We start from the raw sequence: 19,327 nt of genomic DNA, 5'->3' as shown, positions 1-19,327 counted from the left end.
GCCATCTTGTAACACTTCTGCTGTATAGACTTCAGCCTCTTACCACTCTATCCTGTGACATCTCCTTTCATTTTTCCCCTTCTATTATTTTCAATTAAGGGTGCATCTGAATGTATCATTGTAATTGTCTTGCTTGTGGCCAAAAAGCATAGCTTCTAGGCTCCCAGAATTTTCAAATCTGCCTTTGGAACATCAAGGAAGGTTCATACTGTATACACCAAATAATATTACTGTACTTAAAAATATCAGTAATATCGCAATTTGCACATGCTTTTAAAAGCTTAGCATTACAGCTTCCCACAGTGAATTTAGGAGACTGCATATATGCTTCCATGTGTTCCTATCTGCTACTGGGAATTTACCATTTTCCATCAAGAAAACAATTGCAACACCTTGCAGGTTTAAGGAGATAGTGCATAACTAGCAACCCATATACACCACTGTACCCAAAGGTAATAGATTCTCAGCTGTACCTGAGAAGTCAGTTACAGTGTACACACAATCCCTTTCCACAAATACTTGCCAAGTATGTGACCATCACCCACTAGGTAGGGGGGGCGGGGGGGGGGGGGGGAACTGAAACCCACAAGCCAATTTTTGAATCAATTTAAGGCTATTCAGAATCTTTACAGACTAAAATTTTTAAGTATATGCTTTCCTGACAAGATAAACTTGAAATGTACTTAATTCTTAGTAAACTATTTCAGGGTAAGATTAAGAATAGCTCGATAAACTGGCATGCTAACTCTTTCTGAACACCTTAAAGCACTTCAGCTAGAAAATTGCAGCACATAATTTTCAGTTAAGGAGAAGAAAAAAACAGTTTTGAGATTAATTTGGAATGGATCAATTCCACTGTTTTAGAGTAAGTGAACAGCTAAGGCTAATCATGAACTCCAGTGTAAAAAGTTCACAGTAAGATCATTTATACTGACGACAGTTATACTCAACACTTTAATGTCACATTTCATTCATATCCTAATAGTAACTAATACAACATAACAGAACCTGATTAAACTCCCAGGTAGCAAGATTAAAAATAAAGACACAAGGAAGTGTTTTCTTCCAACACCACAATGGTGTGAATGTCAGAAAGAGTAGGTGACCAAAATTTGTCAAATTCATCATCCACTGCATTATAAAAATATATACTGATAATCCAGGGGCAACATCCAATTAAGGAAGTCCTGCTAGTCCATTGCTAGAAACTGACAACAGGTACAAGGAGAAGGATCATCCTATACGTGGCTTATTTTCTATTTTCTTCCCTTAAGTAATTAGCCTGTCATTGAGCACAATGTGATAGGCTACATGGCCCTTGGCATCACCTAGAAATGAAGGCTATGTGATCACAACTCCAAGAACTACAAGTTGAACAAACAGGCCACAAATGTGTTTAAAGCAGGAAGGAATAAAGATACAAAAACAGGTGTGTACAAAGGCAACCAGATACTATCCCACACCTAAGGAATGCTGATCATATTTATTTTGGTGGCTATGCTCCCACACACCATATCCTCACCCATACCCTGAAAACATCACAAATAATGAAGTGAACTTCTGCTACTTAAGTGGTCCCCTTTTGTGAAGTGGTAATTGCACCATGACTTCTTTTACTATCCAACTTTCTCTACCAAGGAAAGAGGATTGCAAAAACCCATTGGAGTATACTCTTGTGTGATGCCAAGATGACAGGTGCCAAAAGAATGATTACTTTCAGTTCCCTGCTGTGCTTGGTATAGGAGATACTCACAGTCCCTCTTCCTGCTTATTTATCTAGCAGAAATCCTTACGTTACCACCTGGAGCAAGTATCAAAACTGGAAGAGGCTCTAGTAGTTATGCTCAGAGATGAGAATCCCTGATAACTGTGACACAACATGCAATGGAAATGTTCACGTTTCCTCCATCTTTCTGGAATCATAACTTATGTGACAGTTACCCCCCCCAGGAATTCTCCAGAAAAAGATTCAGACCTCATGGTGATCTGCTACTCATTTTTGTTTTGATTTTAAAAGCAACAATAGAAGCAGAGAAAGTATTTTCAAATAAACCTGTACCTGTTACCAACAAAAACAAGTTAAAAAACCCTAGAAGTTTAGTTTCCATTTTCTTTATTCATGCTAATTAACTTTACGTAACTTAAAGGAAATAACCTATTCCAGTGTTACTTTCATTTCTCATGCATATCCAGAATGCACAAGTGGTAACAGAGAGAAACAATTGCATGAATATTATTTGATTTCTTGAGTATGGTACGGACATTCAAAACTACATCATGTAAAGTTAAAGAAATTATACATAAAGATAAAAGACTAAGGCACACAGGTTCCCTACTTTAAAAAAATAAAAATAAAGATAAATCATGGAAGATTCAAAAAACCACACAGCTTAAATACACACATTGTTTTCCACTGCATTCCTTTCAAGAGTCTTTGTGTAAAATTTGGTACCTAACAATTAAAAAAGCATTTGTTTTGTAATACAAACTGGTTGTTGAACAGTTATTTTAAGTTACAATTCAAAATTAATTTATAAAGCTTTATACTTACACAAGAAACACGAAATGGTCCAAAAGTTACAGCTGCTTCTCCATACAGAGGCCAGTAACGTTCACATTTTTTCTGTTAAAGCAAAGAATCCTAATTTAATTCATGTGTAGTACTGAAAGATGATGATTAACAGAAACAAAGCAGTCAAAATGATAATCTTGAATGCCTTACTCTCTCTTATTTGGTGCTTTTCTTTAACATCTGCCCACTGGTGCCTTGCTGGACTTCTTTTAAGACAGTAAAATGTTTTTTCTTTTGGATACCAAAAGAAAAACAAAACCAAAAACCTAGATGACCAATAAATACAGCCAAAAGACACTTTGTAAATTAGGACGTGAACTTCATGACTGCCTGCATACGTGCAAGCACGCATCGTACAGATGGAAGCTATGAGAGCTAATTTATTTTTTGTGAAAGTCTGGAGTTCACAATTCTGGACCACTTTTTTTCCTTCTCAGGTCATAAGAATATAGCAGAGAGATTTAAAAGATAGATTGTTTTTACAGCTGTATCAATTGACAGGAAATCCTGAAGGACTCAGGATTTTGATAGTTGGCCTACATCCCACAAAGAGCAAGGGTTTTTTTCCATAGTGACATGACCAGAAACAGACCATTGGTACAGTTTGGTATACAAACACATATATTCCACTGAGATGACACCTAAATAATAATGTAAATAAATGGAGCAAAGAAAAGCGGTCGCATTCATTATTTTTCATGCATACAAATATAAGGATAGGCATTCTCATTCAATCTGGCAGATTATTTTACAGTTACGGATTTGGCATATGAAGCTTCACAAGTATTGGCATATTGCCCCGCATGGGCAATGCTCATTTAGTTTTGTATTTAGTATACATACCCTTCCCATTTCAAATTCTCGACAGGCCATTACAATTATCTGAAAAGGAAAAAAGATGCTTGAAGTCAGCTGGTTTTTGATCAAGTAAATTCAGCAACACTTCACTGCTTGCTTCTATCTGGGCAAATACTGATACTCCTTCATTGGTTACTACTGAAGGGACTAATTAATACTTTTTCCTACCTGCAGATACATGCTTTTTTAATTCTAAAATAGTACCCAAGTTCCATCCTGCACAAAATCTACAACCCTACTACAACATTTTTAAGGCTACTTAATTTGAATTCACTGTAATCCTGTACAAATATCTTACATATTTATTCAGCCTGACTATAAAGTCTAAACTTAATCAGAAAAATATAGAGCCATTTGCCGACTGGAAGAAACATAGCTATATTTGGTTAAAATAATACAGACTGCTTAAAATAGGTGCAAAAACCTATTTAAACAACAGGAATCAGATTTCTTAGGTGAAGCTACTTGAGATACACTAATGTGAACAGCACAATAAAAATGCACCAATAGGTAAGCTATTTGTTACAATAAATAACCACAACTTAAGTGTCTGATAAAACAAAAAATATCTTCAGAAATAATTTGTTGAACATATCCGATTTTAACAGTACTTAAAAGCTAAGCCCTGATAATAGCTGTTTAAACAGATACAGAATATATAAAACACTAAGTAACCCAAAATTAGCATAAATAAAAAGGTAGGCTTTTTGTTTGTTTGTTTCACATGCTGCTTCTGTATCTGATTTTGTCAGTCCACATTAAGTCAGAGTTGTAAGGTCTCCTACAGGACAGATGTAACCACAAGCACCAACCTATTCATAAATACGCATGATTTCATATTCATTCAATAAAATTATGACTTTGAATTTACATTATTAAATTGAATAAATAATATTAGTGATATATAGAACGCTATTTAAACCACAAAAACAGGATTTGAGAAGTAAATGGACTAAATCACTGTCAACATTTTTGATAATAGCCAGCTCAGGCAAAAGATACACAATCACTGTGCCACGAAATAAGGTAATACACAGTCTTGGTTTTAAGTAGGTACTTACAGCAACATTGTATTCCCATATCATCCTCCAGAAGTCTATTACTGTATTTGCTAGTGGTCCCTGGGTAGCAACATATGCTTTTGGCCCATGTACTCCCTAGGATTACACAAAGGAACCATTAACGTTTATAAAGAAAATTTATCTGCACTGAATAAAAAAGGCTTTAGGTTATAATCATGTAAAATTAGAATATCTTTTTTTTTTTTTGATACAACAGGAAGGGTGAATGTGAGTCCCATTTACATTAGTGAGAATTTTGCTGGTGATTTCAAGGGGACCCAAGATTATAACAGCTACTGTGCTGCCAGGGACTGTAACAGAAAATATTATTTTCTGTATGATCAGATTCTGAAGATTCCCTTTAAGTCCTCATTTTCTTTGTTACTCAAACATTTTATGATGAACATTTTAAAAACTTTCTGCAAAAAAGCATCCCCTTGAACAAATTTAAAGTTCCCCCCCAGTAATACATTTCAAAAATCCAAAATTATAGAATTTGTTTCTTTATATAAAGTTCAAATAAATTTACATTCAGCTTTTCAAGCTAAACATTCAATAAGCAAGATTTATAAGAACACCTGTTTCTGAATAAGAATTACTGTGTAGAAGCAGCATCAGAATAAGGCTACAAGGAAAAACTAAGATATTCGCAATTGGAAACAAAAGTGTAACAGGCTTTTAGCCAAATTCTGGCTTCTCTTTAAGAATGTTATATCTAACTCCATTGCCACACTTCTGCCATGAACAGCAAGAAGTGCATATTAACATACACAATTTGTCAAACGCCTCATTTATGATCCCTCTCAAAGTCTGGTATTTTTAACACTACCAATTGTTAAAACAATCGTATCTGAATTTCCCTATGGTATAAAGTTCCAATATGGTTGCCCGTCACTTTAAAATTAAGTATTTTATATTATACTTATACTTAGAACCATATTAAAACTTAAAAAATTGCTTTATAAATGGCATCATGTTTGCAAATTTATTCAAACCATAATAAAAGAAAATCTTCCCTCACAGTTTTAAATTCTTATCTCAGACTATAATATTAAAATTGCACTGATATGAAATAAAAGCTTAAAAAGAACTTAAGAACCATTAAGAGAGTAATACATACCTTAATAAAGTTTGCATTGATGTAGTCTGAATCTTGTGGGGGAATTTTTAAGGTCAGTTTAACCCGACTATGATCAACTAAAAGAAGAATTTTTTTTTTTTTTTAAAAACAAGAATTACAACACGTGTAAATCAATATGTAACAGTAAATATAATATATATATAGTACATATTATATGTAAAGAAGAAATTACACATTAAAGAATGCTCCCCAAAGATAAGTCACACAAGCAAGTCAGTCAATTTAATTTATGGGTAAATCAACTCAGGCAGGGATAAGCAGAGTAGGTCCTACTGCGATGTGCTTCTGATGCTCAAGTTTACAGACTAACAACTACTGGAATTCCAAGACCAACTCATTACAAAGAGGCAAAATTCAATTGATCAGAACTAATCAAAATTGTAGTTACACGATATTAACACAGATCACGATGGTCAGAATTAAATGCACACTTGCAGAAAGAATAAAAGACCAGTGCATAGTTAAAGGAGCTGGCAGGTCTTAAAGTCTCTGCCAAGGAGGACTCCAAGTATTACAACATGAAACATACTGCGGTTTATTGCTCAGACACAGACTAACTTCTATCCCCCCAAACACTGGGCTAGACACTTTGCTGGGGCACTTCTAAACTAAAAGCAGCAGATTCCTTCATTCAGGGGGTTTTGACATTTCAGGTTTCTGCCTCAAGCATTACTGTCTCAGAGAAAGCTTCTTATGAAAACAGCACATCTTTGGAGACCAAAATCCTCAGCAGTCTTAAAAGCAGCCTTTATTACTTGTTGACAAAATAAACCAAACATCTTGGAATTCTTTTTGGCATTGAAAACAAATTAAGTGCATCTTTAATACAGAAACAACTTGATGATTCTTACTAAGAAGGAGGGTAGGTTGTTCGCCAGTCCTTCCAGCTCTTGTTGATACCAACTCTTCCTAGCTATCACATAAAACTCTTTCAAACTATCTCTACAATAGAGGCTGTTTTAGTTAGAAATTCAGATTAAAAAAAAATTATCTTCGAACTGGGGAACAGAAGTATCTGCAGAAACAGCACCTGCTCGAGCAATTTCTGTTAATTTCTGCCCCCAGGGTCAATTCCTCAGAAAGCTGCTAAAACTTTTATTAGAGCTAAATTCAAGAAAAAAACAAAGAATGAGTCTATTTAAACAGAGGAAATATGGTTCACAGAGGGGGTTTTGTCAAAACATCACTGGTAATAAAACAAGGAACCATGCCCACAAGAAGTACATGCTAAAAGGTATTTCTATACAGAAAGCTCTTCCAAAAGCTTCCAAGATACTTGCTTCCAAGATGGTGAAATTTTCTGCCAGAGTCCTGATAACATGCAAAAAAACGTTTGTGTTATCATGCAATGCTTCCTAAAAAAGCACAAGTGTAGATTACAAGACATTTAGGTCACAGACTAAAGACAATGCACTCTCACATAAAAGCCTAGAGAAACCCTTAAAACATACTACACTGTATTACACTCTTATACATATAATCTAAAAGCAATAACACTTTATAAGCATGCAATGGTGGTATCACAGACTTAACACTAAAAACTACTTTTAAATGGTGGATCAGACTAATTATAGTGGTAGGCTAATGAGAGCTCCTATCTTCCCAGCACAGTAGATCCAAAATTCTAGAGCAGTTTCCAAATGTCAACATTTCCATCCTGCCTCTATCTGCCACAGCTCAGCTCCTTCAGAGTTTTAGGTCTGGAACAGAATTCTCCAAGAAAAATTCCATTGCAGGTTCCAGCTTCAGAAGATTTAGTGCCTGGATATTTATATATACCTTAAAGGCTATATATTGATATATATATGAGTTAGTATTGAGGTACTGATCTGTCTGGTAGCAGTAACAATTTCTGGTAAATATAGCACTAATATCTGATTCAGTTAGATTTGTAAGGTCTTTTCTGGATTTATAAAAGATAGGCAAAGTATCATCCCCCTTCGTCCTTCAAAACATCTCCTGGCTTTCATTTCTGTCAAGCTGGTCTCCCATCACTTTATTGCTGGACCCTTTGGATGTTTGAAGATATTCGTGCTTCAACTGAAAATATACCTTCAATTTTCCTCAATGTCAGCTTTGAGGTTTGCTCATTTTCCCCACTGTGATCTGTGTACCCTTTCAGTTCCCAATGAATCAGTTTTTATTTTTATGTAGATGAAAGAAAAGCACATCTACCAGTCTAGTTGCAGCCATTCACTACTGTACTAGCTATTAAGTGTCTCATCAATTCAGCCTAGGTGCTACCAAGATTACCAAAATGCCAGCATGGAAGGAAAGAGTATAACAACTCTTATTATTAAGACGACAATAACAAGTTCCCCTCTCTTTTTCGCTGCATCCATTAAACATGTTTTCTCCAACTAAAAACACAAAACAAACACAAAAACTCTAATGATATTTAACTATTTTGCTGCAGCTGAGCTTAGTACCACACTACTCTTCAACATTTGATATATGTTATACATAAATCCTCTAGCAAAATATGAACACACATGCTTTTCCTAAACAATCTAGGGCCTGTGGCTTTAGGGCAAAGTTTACTGCTGGAAGTGTTGCTCCAAACACTGATAAACAGTAAAAATTCCAGCACTAGAATAACAGAGCACACAGGTATACAACAATCTGAAACACAATAATTTGCTGGAGTTTATTACTAGAACACATTTTGAAAATGAAAGCTAATGATGCTTATAAGCATTTTGAACTTCCTATTCGTTATAAACCTCCTAACACTTCTGAGAAAGCTAAGCAGAGTAAAAAATGTATCTGTTGCTAATCTTTTTGGATATGAAAAATGGCATTTGTCAGAAGACTATCCTTAATCTCACTGCTGCCTGTTCATATTGAGAAGCACAGTAAGAGCTTCTGAAATACACGGCCTCACAAGCTACACAAAGTGAACTTGTAACAGGCAATCTTGTCATTACAGATCACTGATGCATTTTATCCACACATTGGTGGTTTCAAAATTTAAATTCTGCTCTGACTCATTTTCTGTGTTCGTACATTAAACAGGAATTTCATTTGGGCTCTAGCAAAATACAAACCAAAGATAATCCAGCACTGAAAGTTCTCTTGACACAGTTTGCAGGATATGAACAAGCAAAACGATCTATTTTACTTCAAACCACCAAGCCACGTTCCTTAAGGCTCCTTAAAATTTCATCTAAAGTTTATGCTGACATCTTTTTTGGTTTCTACCATGAATAACGTGCTCCTAAAGAAAAAAATACAGTTAAGCACCTAGTAAAGTTCTAGACTATTCCAAGTTAAAATGAAAATGTCAGCTTGATAGAGCTTGGGACCTAGCACACATTTTATCTTTAGGTGATAGCTCTCCTAAAAAAAAAAAAAATATATACAAATGTTCACTTACTTTGCCTTCCAAGTTAAAAATAAAAATTTTATGAAAGTTCTCTTTCAGCAATCTCTAATTTTGCCTTTCAGTAATAACTAAATAGTAAAATTCAAAATACATTAAGAATAACAAGCACTTTCCTTTGTCTTCTATTAACACATAAATCAGACTTACATGGCAATATATCCTTATATCTATTCTTTTTAACATTTTCTTCTTTTTCTCCAGTGGCTGTTGGGTAGATCTTCTCTGTTCTGTATTTTGTTGATAATCTTCTTAACCTCTGAAATAAAACATTTATGTTATATTTTCAAGTCTCAAGATAACAGAAACATACTTCATCAATTCAGCTAATACCTTGTGATAAGAAGATCACTCAAACCCTCTTCTCTCTTTTTACAATATTCACTATGATGAAGTTTAAAAATCTAATTATCCACTACTTTTAGGTCATCAGCAGTTTAAAGCCAAGTTGAAGCCAGCTCTATACATCATGAGACATGGAACTTTGCAAAAGCCACTACAGCACCAGTATGGAATACAGCTATATTTACTTAAGAAATACACTGCCCTGTTAGGGAGTAACAACTGCATTAAGAATATCTGTGAGAAACAGAAAAATCTCTTAATGCTCAGAATACCTGGAGGACGAACATGGAGCAGGCTGGTTCAGAAACAGCTGTTAGCAGCTAGTACTTTGAAGCACGTGGCTTCCAACACTGACAGCTGAACAGAAAGCAAAATCTTACTTTTAACTCCTCATGCCCAACTCCTGTTGAGTTTCAAGCTCACCCAGACAAAGAAGGTCCCTGCCTCTCAGGTACAAGGTATTTGCAATTAAGATGAGTGACAGGAGGTCTGCTGTATTCACAACAATGTCATTTTTTCCCCCTCCATCTATTTCAAATCCTCGAAATTTGAAACAGTCAAAATCTCTAATAATAAAATCCAGCCCATGCCTTCCAGCAACCTAGAAAATAACAAGAGCAATACAGCTTTTATCATCCCACTCAAATTAGACCTTTGCAACCTTAGAACTGAGGAGGGAAAAGAGGTATAAATTGTCTTTGAAAAAAAACACAAAAACCACCCAAAAACGAAAAACAAGAGGAGCCAGCAGTGCTTATTATTTTAGATTGTGTAGACATCCAGACTTAAAAATGAACCTGAAGAACTCAGAAAGTTAACTCTGGCTTCCAGCTAAAGCTAGGTGGTTGTAACACCAGCCATTCTGTGGACACTAACATGGTAGTGGTATGCAAAATGATCAAGAGGAAAACAGAGAACGTAGCTTCAAAGAACTTTACTATCTCTATTAAGTGGTATTCTGCACAGGAAGGACAGAGTTGCTCATGTTCCCCTCCCTCCATCTTTAATGCTTGATTATCATCCTTGAAGACCCAAAATTGTTCATGGCTTGCTTTCTTTCGGGCGAGGGGGAGAATGGGGGAGGTTGGTTGCTAGTTAAAAACATAAATCCTGTTTATCACTGACTATGCAACAACATACAGGCAGAAGGGCATCATAAATAAGAGGATCTGCTTGGAAAGCCAGTTTTCTTCTTGAATTCTTCTAAAACACTTGGGAGACTCACTGCACACTTCAATTTTTTAAAAAAGAAGGAAAAATTAATTGGCAACTCCAGTCCCTCAATAATTCTTCCAGCAAAAAAGGAAAAGAAAAAACACACAAAATTTAGCATTTCTGTTACCCACAGAAAAACACTTTCATAAAATGTGTCTGGATATCGTGAAAAAACAGCAAATTTTATACACAAACGTGGATAAAACTTTGCATAAATTTAGTTGAATAATATGCATCTAATAATACATAAAAGTAGCATTTACAGAGCAAAAACAATGGCAAGGTAAAATAAATTTAAAAAAGCAAATCAAGAAATACCAGTTTTCAGACAATTTTTTTTTCTCTTCTCCGAGGACTTTATCACAGATTAAATCACTGAACACTAAAGAGTAACATAACTAGCATGCAGGGGTCTTATTCTTAAAATGCATTGCTCTTGAAAAACTTGCAATGTTAATTGATGAAGAAAAAAGAGTAAATATTTGGAGATGGAACAGTAAGTCTCTGACCACATAGTGATCGAAGTGCTAAATATATTATCTGAAAACATTGCTACAGTGAAGAATAGGAAGATTCAATTCTTGAAAAGACATGTGAACAGTTACAGGAAGCTTCATCTTTGCAACACTAAAAACAAATTCACAGCATAACCTATACGCATAGCAGGCAGGGAAACCTGGTTTGTGACATGGTACAGACAAAGAATACCACTGCACATGGGACACATACTGTCCTATGTAATGCTGCCCTTACCTGTGTCAAAATAAAACACTGTGCCTGTGCTAAGACTGGGCACAACCAGGAGTCTAGAAATAGCAATATATAAATACACATAATTTAGCTATATCAGGTAAGAATAGCAAGACTGAGAAAAAGCTTGAAATAGGCTATAAGCCTCCAATTCGGGGGCGGGGTGGGGAGCAAAGAGAAACAATAATACTTTCCAAGCACAGCCACCAATATGATTTTGTATATTGTTCCACATCTCAATCTGGTTGTGACTTTGGGGGTTTGGTTTTGGGTTTTTTTTTTTCTCCATCTGACTGATTTTTATGGGACAAATGCCATGACTTTGCTTAGAAAAAGTAACAGAGAGAAGTTTGGAGAAAAAACAACCTCTGAAAACCCTGAGTAGAAGCAGAAGTTATTTTGCATGAGAAAGGATACACTTGAGAAAGTGATACAGGAAAAAGGTCAGGTATCAAAAAGCACTCTAAGATGATCCTTTTTGCTTTAGCCCATTTTAAAAGGCATACAAGAAAAGGCACATTCACAGGTACAACTTGGACCCATCGTAAGCCAAAAAGGCCGGAGTGACTAGTACCAATTTTCATTTTCTAGAAAGTGATGCTATGAGAAGAATTCAGCATAGCCTTCTCCCCTGCATGATTCAATAACTGTACAATCCGCTAAACAGACTGGAAAGTAGGATTAGCGTAGCCCAGCTCCAAGGCAAGACTGGAACTGAAATACAGGTTGATTTTAGCACACATCTGTTCCTAAAATACTTTAGGATCCATGCTTTTAATGCATGTTTGTCAGCTGTTCTGTAATGTGGGTAATAGAAGGTAAGTACAGTCCTGAGAGCAATCAGAAAGAGTAAATAGTACTCTATGATTTGCAGTAGTATCTGCTACATGGAATAGTATCTACTTCACACTTTGGAAGAGAAAGAATTGACTGAAGAGTAAGGAAAGAATTCTAAAAACTGAGCTTTGAATGAAGTACCACAGGAATGGAAAAGTGCCAGACTCAGCAGAAGATTCTGCCCTACATGCAACAGAATTGCTGCAGAAAGCTATTGCAATGTGCACACACAGCCTGCTGTAGGATGCAAGAGATTCAGTGCTTCCTTCCTAGGTTACAGCCTAGAGTGACGAGGAGGAGAAGAATGTACTCAATAGCAGAATGGGGGTAACGACAGGCCAGATGAAGAAAGTATTTGTTCAGACTATGGTAAGTTGAGGACAAGACAGCCAGTAAGATCTGTCACAGTCCAGTTTCATGCTCATTCATAATTAACAACTGTCTACAGTACAAAGCAGCACTCATTTGGGTTAAGGCAGTAAACTGCAAAATCGCTTCCCAGAAGATACTCGGATGCCAACAGCAGGGACATTAGAGATCCAGCCTGGTGCCTCTGGAGATAACAGTGGACACTTCCATGACACTTGCATATTCACTGGAACTGCTACTCTGGTACCACAAAAATCTTTATTCTTTTAAGAACAAAATGGTCAAAAAGTAAGTGTATATTCATGATTCATCATACTTAAAGAACTACATTCACGAGGCCTTCAGTTCCATTCTCATTAGAAAAGCTCGAGTTTAATTCTGCTTATTCATTGCGTGACAGAAGTGGTTTGTGGGATGGTGACAAACACTTACCACATGTGACAGTGGGGAGACAAAACTTTGAAGCAATTTGAGTTTCAGAAACGTACTTCCAACTTCCACAGTGGTTTGACAGTCTGTACTACAAATCTACTTCAATGTTTTTACAAAAAGACAAACCAGCTTTTCAAACCCAACTTGTGGAATCCTACCATATTAAGAAGAACTTGGTCCAATCAGTTCAGGAAACACAGATCTCTGACTTTTGCAGTCAAACTATTTAATCTATTTAACACTTTAGGAAGCCTGTAAAGACACATTTCTGGATATCATAGAAATGTTGTTTGTGAATTGAAGAAAATACTTATACAGCCTATTGAAATTTGAAGAACTCACTTTAAAAGCCTGAACTTTACTTATGATACAAAAGTTCTTGTAACTCCTTTCTGGGCTTCTTTTCAAGGAAATATTTCACCAGGGCTTCACTTATTTAAAGTCCTCAAATTGTCTCCTAAGCCTTATCTGACACTTCCAATGGTCAAAACATCAGTTAGTAAAACAGTGATGTTTACTTGAATCTCCTTTTTGACAATACCTGAGGAGCAGTACATATAGTGTCAAACGTCAGCTGCTAGAATACTCCACAGCACCCATGGTTCATTTGCTATGTGACAACAGGCAACAGCAACAGGCTTAGAAAGCTCTACGTGGTCAGCTATGGCAGAGTCATGAGATAACACCAATCACACAAGAACATATTTTCTTTTGCAAAATTTGCTTAAGTGCATTAAGAAATACTCAAAGAACTGAAAATTAAAGAAAAGCTTCCATAAAAGTTACCTTAAAAATCAAAGCATAAAAGATACTAGGAAACACTTAAAAAATGTTGTATTAATGCAGTCATTTCATGAAATAAGATAGCTATTTCCATCATAAGCTTGACATTGCATTGTTCTTACTAGCAGCAGGGGAAGAAAAACACGTGAATTATGGTCAACTGTGCTGTCATCCTAGTAATTTAGATAAACATTACTAGGGCACAATAAATTTCCTAGTACTTTTATACAGTGAGGAAAATGTACCTGTAAGCAGCAACATCAACCAAACTATCACAAAAATGTAAAAATAACTACCTTCTTGCTATCTACGGTCAGATTACACAGGTTTCAGATTCTATACCAATACTATGAACACAGAGATGCCAGAGACGCCTTTGTCAAAAGACAGCTCAAGTGCAGACATGGATGTATTACTGCTCAAATGGAGCTCTGACTTTCTAAAACTGCTTTGGTTCCAGAAGTATTTTAGCTTAAAGTCCATGCAAAGCCAGCTGGAGTTTCCCTATACCACCCTCTCATCACTGAGGGCTCTGGGAAACACCAAGACAAGCTGATGCTAATAAACTCAGCTGGAGGATGGACTGTTCTGAGTCAGGGGTGCCTCTGCAGCTCTGGGTTGCAACAGCAAGGAATAAATGAACACAGTGAACTGGGTTTCATTTAGTCACTCTGCCAGAACAAGAGCTGCATGGGGAGAGTGGGGCACAGTACAGCTTAGCCCAAAGTTTCTGGGGAAGTCAGGTCCAGTTGAGCTGAATCAACACTGAACTGTCCCACATGGGATATCACTGGTTACCTCCATTCCCCTGTTAACTAGCACAAATAATGCAGAGTTTAATATAATTTCAGGTATCATACTTGCATTTAAGTCTCCCAACTATCTCTGTGGTTTATATTCATACAAATAAACACAGCATGAAAATGTGAAAAGACCTACATGCAAGATAACGTCCAAACAGCCCAAGCTGACAATTAAAATTAGTTATGATACTAATACTTAGTACATACATATGAAACTAAAGATAAAACTAATTTTTGAGAGTATCCCTCTCACCACTTTGCCTTAGGAGTATTCGAAAAACAGCATACACTTGTGACATGTGTCAATCTTTCCCCAGTTATTCCTGTCAGCTTTCAAACAACAATTATTTTTTAAGAATTCCTAGCCCTCAAGATGGAAGGAAAAAGCCTTCCCAAACACTAGCCAAGCATAAATAATGAAAGGAGAATGATCTGGTTCTGTAAAAGAAAAGCTCAACATTCAGAAGCTCAACCGTATCTCAACATTCGCAGATGGCTTTGGCTGCAAGGAACAGGCTAGCAGTCTGGATTTAACCTATTTCAAGCCCTGAAGGGGATTGCAAGCTGAATTGATAGAATTGATAGATACAAGAAGTTTTCACTACCTTAGCATTCTCTTCTACTGAGACCTACTAACTCTCAAGCTCTAGGTGCTCCAAGGGAACCTCTGCTGAAGTGATTAATAGACCAGCCTGATAACTACAGTCCCTTGGGAGCTCTGTCTTCTGTGTTTCATAGCAGGACAATGACAGGTCTAAAAACCCCACTGTGTTCACGGAGGCTTGTGTGAGCCACATAAAAGAAAAATCCCTCCAGAATTACCCACGAAACTGAGAACAGCATCATGTCAGTACTAGATGGTATGGTGTATTCTATAACATCTCAACTCTGTTTGGTATTTTCTCAGGGAAGAGGGGAACTCATGCTGTGGCATTAATTGGAGATTCATATCCAATAAAGAAGCATCAGTCAATGAAGACAATGCTGGTAGATCCTCATGCAGAGAAGGCCAAATGACAATACTGAAAGGAGCCAGTTAAGGAGTATATCCTACTTTCTTCAGTATCACATTAAAACTGGGAACAGGTGAAAAAAAAAAAAAAAAAAGACAGCATGCTCTCAACAATTAGGTACTGCCAAAGTTAAGACCAATGTTTTCCATCTTTCCAAACCTGTGTATTCCCTAAATGTCAGAACCAGGCATGTCTCCCACGCTGCTAATAACTAAAGATAACTTTACAGACATATCAAAATATGGGCTGATTGCTTCAAAAGTCTCCTTTTCTCTCCCTCATTTCTGAAACTATTTTTATACTATCTGCATGTTAATCCCAGCCTAAATTAGCAGTATTATCAATTACATTTGCAGTTAATTTATGTTCAGAGTAACAGTTAAGCAACATACATGCTGCCAGTAATGGGCTAGTTTTACAAGGACGGAGGACTAAAGAGATCTGTGGTTTGTTGATGAGCAAGTATATAAGCAGACAAAGCAAAACATTAAATTACTAAAGCATACTCAAGTTTTAGTTAATAAATTACTAATGTATGTGCTAAGATATTCTAGAAAGCTCTGCAGCATACTCATTACACATGCCAGAATTGGGTTTGTAACTTTCTATCTCTGACCATACTGTTTCCTTAGCACACTCAATTTATTGCAGAGACTATTATGAACACATTACATCACGTGAAAATGTGCAGGACAACACAGCAGTGACAGTTAGTTATAGGCTATGAGTGAAGAACACAAAAACTTCTATTAGTCTGAAACCCTGTGATTAGAAAATTGACTGCTTTGGGTTGAAGGCTAGGAAGCATGTCTTGATGCAGAAACAGAAAAGGCATTTAAAATTATCACTCACTACAAATAATAGGCTTAACAGTGTTAAAGCAATTCAGGAACAATTCTTGATAATCTAAAACAGAAATAAGCCTCATTTTTTGCAACAAGATGATTTTCAGACCCAACAATATAAACACAAACAGTATAAGGAAGCAAAGCAGTTAAAGAAACAAAGGAGGAAACAAAACTCATAACCATGGAACCTCCCTGCTTAAAAGCACGATTTCCAAGTTACTGGATTCACTATTTTCTTCTTGTTCCTTCAGTCCTAGGTTTTGGTGGTTCTATGCATGCTGACAGCACAAGTATATTAAAAAATATCGCATTTAATCTTGATTTTTCCCTTTAAATCTTTCTTTGAACATATACAGTTCTTACTCATCTCACCTTGCTATGTGATTAAAAGGGAAGATGCTCCTAAAAATTATTTGCCATAGCTTTAAGAGAATGTTTTTACAACATTCTAGTTGATGAAATGTTTCAGTGGATTCAATCAACATATCTGCAAAAAATCCAGCAGCTTGTTACTGAAGAAAACAGCTACTAAATACAGTAAAAAAACCTCAGTCAACTGTAGCATATAAAATATGCCATCTTCCTATTTAAGCCTTCTATAGCAGTCTCTTCACTGATTCATTTTTCGCAAGTAGTTGAACATTCAAGTCAAGATGGTAACTAAAGGTTTGAGTTGTCCTTCATACAATTTTCTGCATTTTTTTAAGACAACTAACACCATTCATTTTGGGGGGAAATGAATGATGATTGTTTCTTATGTGAAAAAGAATTACTAATATCTAAAAATGTTTAAAGTCTTAAAACTTGCAGAATAACTATGCATACCAATCTACTGAATAGAAAACATCTTGAAATAAGGAAGCAAAAGACAGTTTTCCCCACCTCCAGATCTTTTTGTCATAACACTGTAGATATCAACTGTATTAGTAGTTCTTGTACAATTTTACTGCCAGCATTTTATCAGTTTTGCTGATTTGTTCAGGAAACTGAGGGATGCATATCTATGCCTCATTTAGGTTGAATCTACATTCAGGTTTGAGTCAGAAATTTAAAGTCTTACCATATAATGGCTATAAATAACTTGCAAAAAGAATTGTCAAACTCAGTCCAGTTTTCATTACATGCGTATTTCCTTTGTAGCAGGAAACTACTGTACCATCACATCACAAGGGTACATAACAGCTTCCTACAAAACAGGGTTTAGGCACACGTAGGGGACAACAGGAAAGGTTATGCATTGTAGCTGTTCTCCGAGATGTCATCTATACGTGCAATCAGTGCAGGCATTTACAGTGTAAGCAAAACAAAACTGCGTATCTCACCCTAGACTATGGTAGCCCTCAGAATCTCTCGGGTAATTCAGCAACACGACAATAACAGGTCAGTTGGGAGTGTGCACAAACATCTTGAATCCAGAGTGTCTGGCTATAAGGCATCCAAAACCAAAAGGAAGATTGCTCAATCTTGTTATGGTCCCAAAGATTTGAGCTGCTCAGTAAGACAGTAACCAGAAGTAGAATCACTGATATTAAGCAGAGATTTAGCCTTAAATGAAAAGATGTAGAGAACAGTTTAAGTGGCCACCTCATCTCTCATCTTGCAAAAGCAAGCGGAAGTAAACCTGCAACACCAACACTGCCATAGCAGAGCCCTGCTGAAAAGTCTTGCCAGGAGCAAGTCTCAGAGCAAGTATGAGACAGGTGGGATGAACTTTCCACTCTGATACTGGAAGTGGGGTTGGTTTGTTTGTTTTAAAAGCAAAAACTGGTATAGGTCCAGGTAAACCTTCTCTCAAGAGCCACCCTTTGACCATCCAGGAGAAGCGCACACTACCATCCACTCTATCTAGACAGACTAGCTCTGAAGTCAAACAAATTTTGACATCCTGGATGTGACATTGACACTGTCAGTGCAACATCTGAACTAAGTGAAGGCTTTTACAGAGTGTGCCCTTCACCTGAAATAGAGATAAAGATACTTGTCCTACTTCCCTTACACCAGATTGAAAGTTTCTCAGGGAAGTCCAAGCCCAACAGCTATGACCTAATAAGAATAGATATCAAAGTAATAGCATCCCCAGGACCAGCCCATGGAAGCACAGAAGACATTATCTAAAGGCAAGTTGAGACTTCTTCCACAAAAAACACCCAAAAGGCAAGAGGTTTTATTCCAGCGTAATCAGGTAGCTAAAAGGAATGTAACCTATGCTTTTTTCAGGGCTACATGAGAGGGGCTGGCCCAGTCACTGTCAGTTATGACTCTACAACTCTTCGGTTTCAGTGCTCATGCCTTAACAGACATAACACCCTCAAACAGTCAAAAGCACCTTGTGACAAGCATTCAAAGGAAGAGCTGTATAGCCAATACAGATCAGGTACAATTCATATAAATAAACAATACAAGGATCTAAATAGGTATCAGCTAAGCCTCTGTCTCTGAGGAATGTTTAGTTTGTTTAACCACATCAATTCTCCCTGAGAAATTTCATAATCTATTACCATCAAAACTTTATTCTCCCCACAGTCTTTACCATTTTCTTGCTTGTGACTTCATAGTAACTTCATAGTATGTGGAATGAGGCATTAAATTCCATGGAGAATATATATATTTTGCTTTTGTGTCTGCTCAGCACTAAAAAAGGAAAAACAAACAAACAAACAAAAAAATCCTCCACCAAACCAACCCCGAAGTTCTTCTCCCTCTTCCTTCACAAGATGCAAAACTCTTCCTCTTTTCCCACGCCTTGGAACACACTTCCTTGAGGTCAGTGTTTGTTTTTGGCCCAGTTATACTAGGTGGAAAAAAAAAGCACCACAACCAAAACAGGAAACCCTGAGCTTTCAGTCCAATAGAAGTAAACTAGAATTTCCTACCTGCTGGTCCCCCATTACCAAAGCTGTCAGAAATAAAGGCACAGG

The 19,327-nt window shown here is 36.5% G+C and overlaps 1 protein-coding gene across 1 annotated transcript in view; it reads right to left on the bottom strand.

Moving 5' to 3' along the window:
• PTPN12 (protein tyrosine phosphatase non-receptor type 12) overlaps positions 1-19,327 on the bottom strand; it is an 83,751-nt gene that overhangs the window by 38,636 nt on the left and 25,788 nt on the right. The window contains exons 2-6 of the mRNA XM_052788901.1: positions 9,165-9,273; positions 5,612-5,688; positions 4,492-4,587; positions 3,416-3,454; positions 2,552-2,623 (exon numbers count right to left, since the gene is read on the bottom strand). Coding sequence (XP_052644861.1) covers positions 2,552-2,623; positions 3,416-3,454; positions 4,492-4,587; positions 5,612-5,688; positions 9,165-9,273 — 393 coding nt within the window. The remainder of the gene's footprint in view (positions 1-2,551; positions 2,624-3,415; positions 3,455-4,491; positions 4,588-5,611; positions 5,689-9,164; positions 9,274-19,327) is intronic.

This window comes from Harpia harpyja, chromosome 6 (assembly GCF_026419915.1).
Source record: "Harpia harpyja isolate bHarHar1 chromosome 6, bHarHar1 primary haplotype, whole genome shotgun sequence".
Lineage (NCBI taxonomy): Eukaryota > Metazoa > Chordata > Aves > Accipitriformes > Accipitridae > Harpia > Harpia harpyja.
Note: the sequence above shows the minus strand (reverse complement) of the source record. Positions and strands in the feature narration are given on the sequence as shown.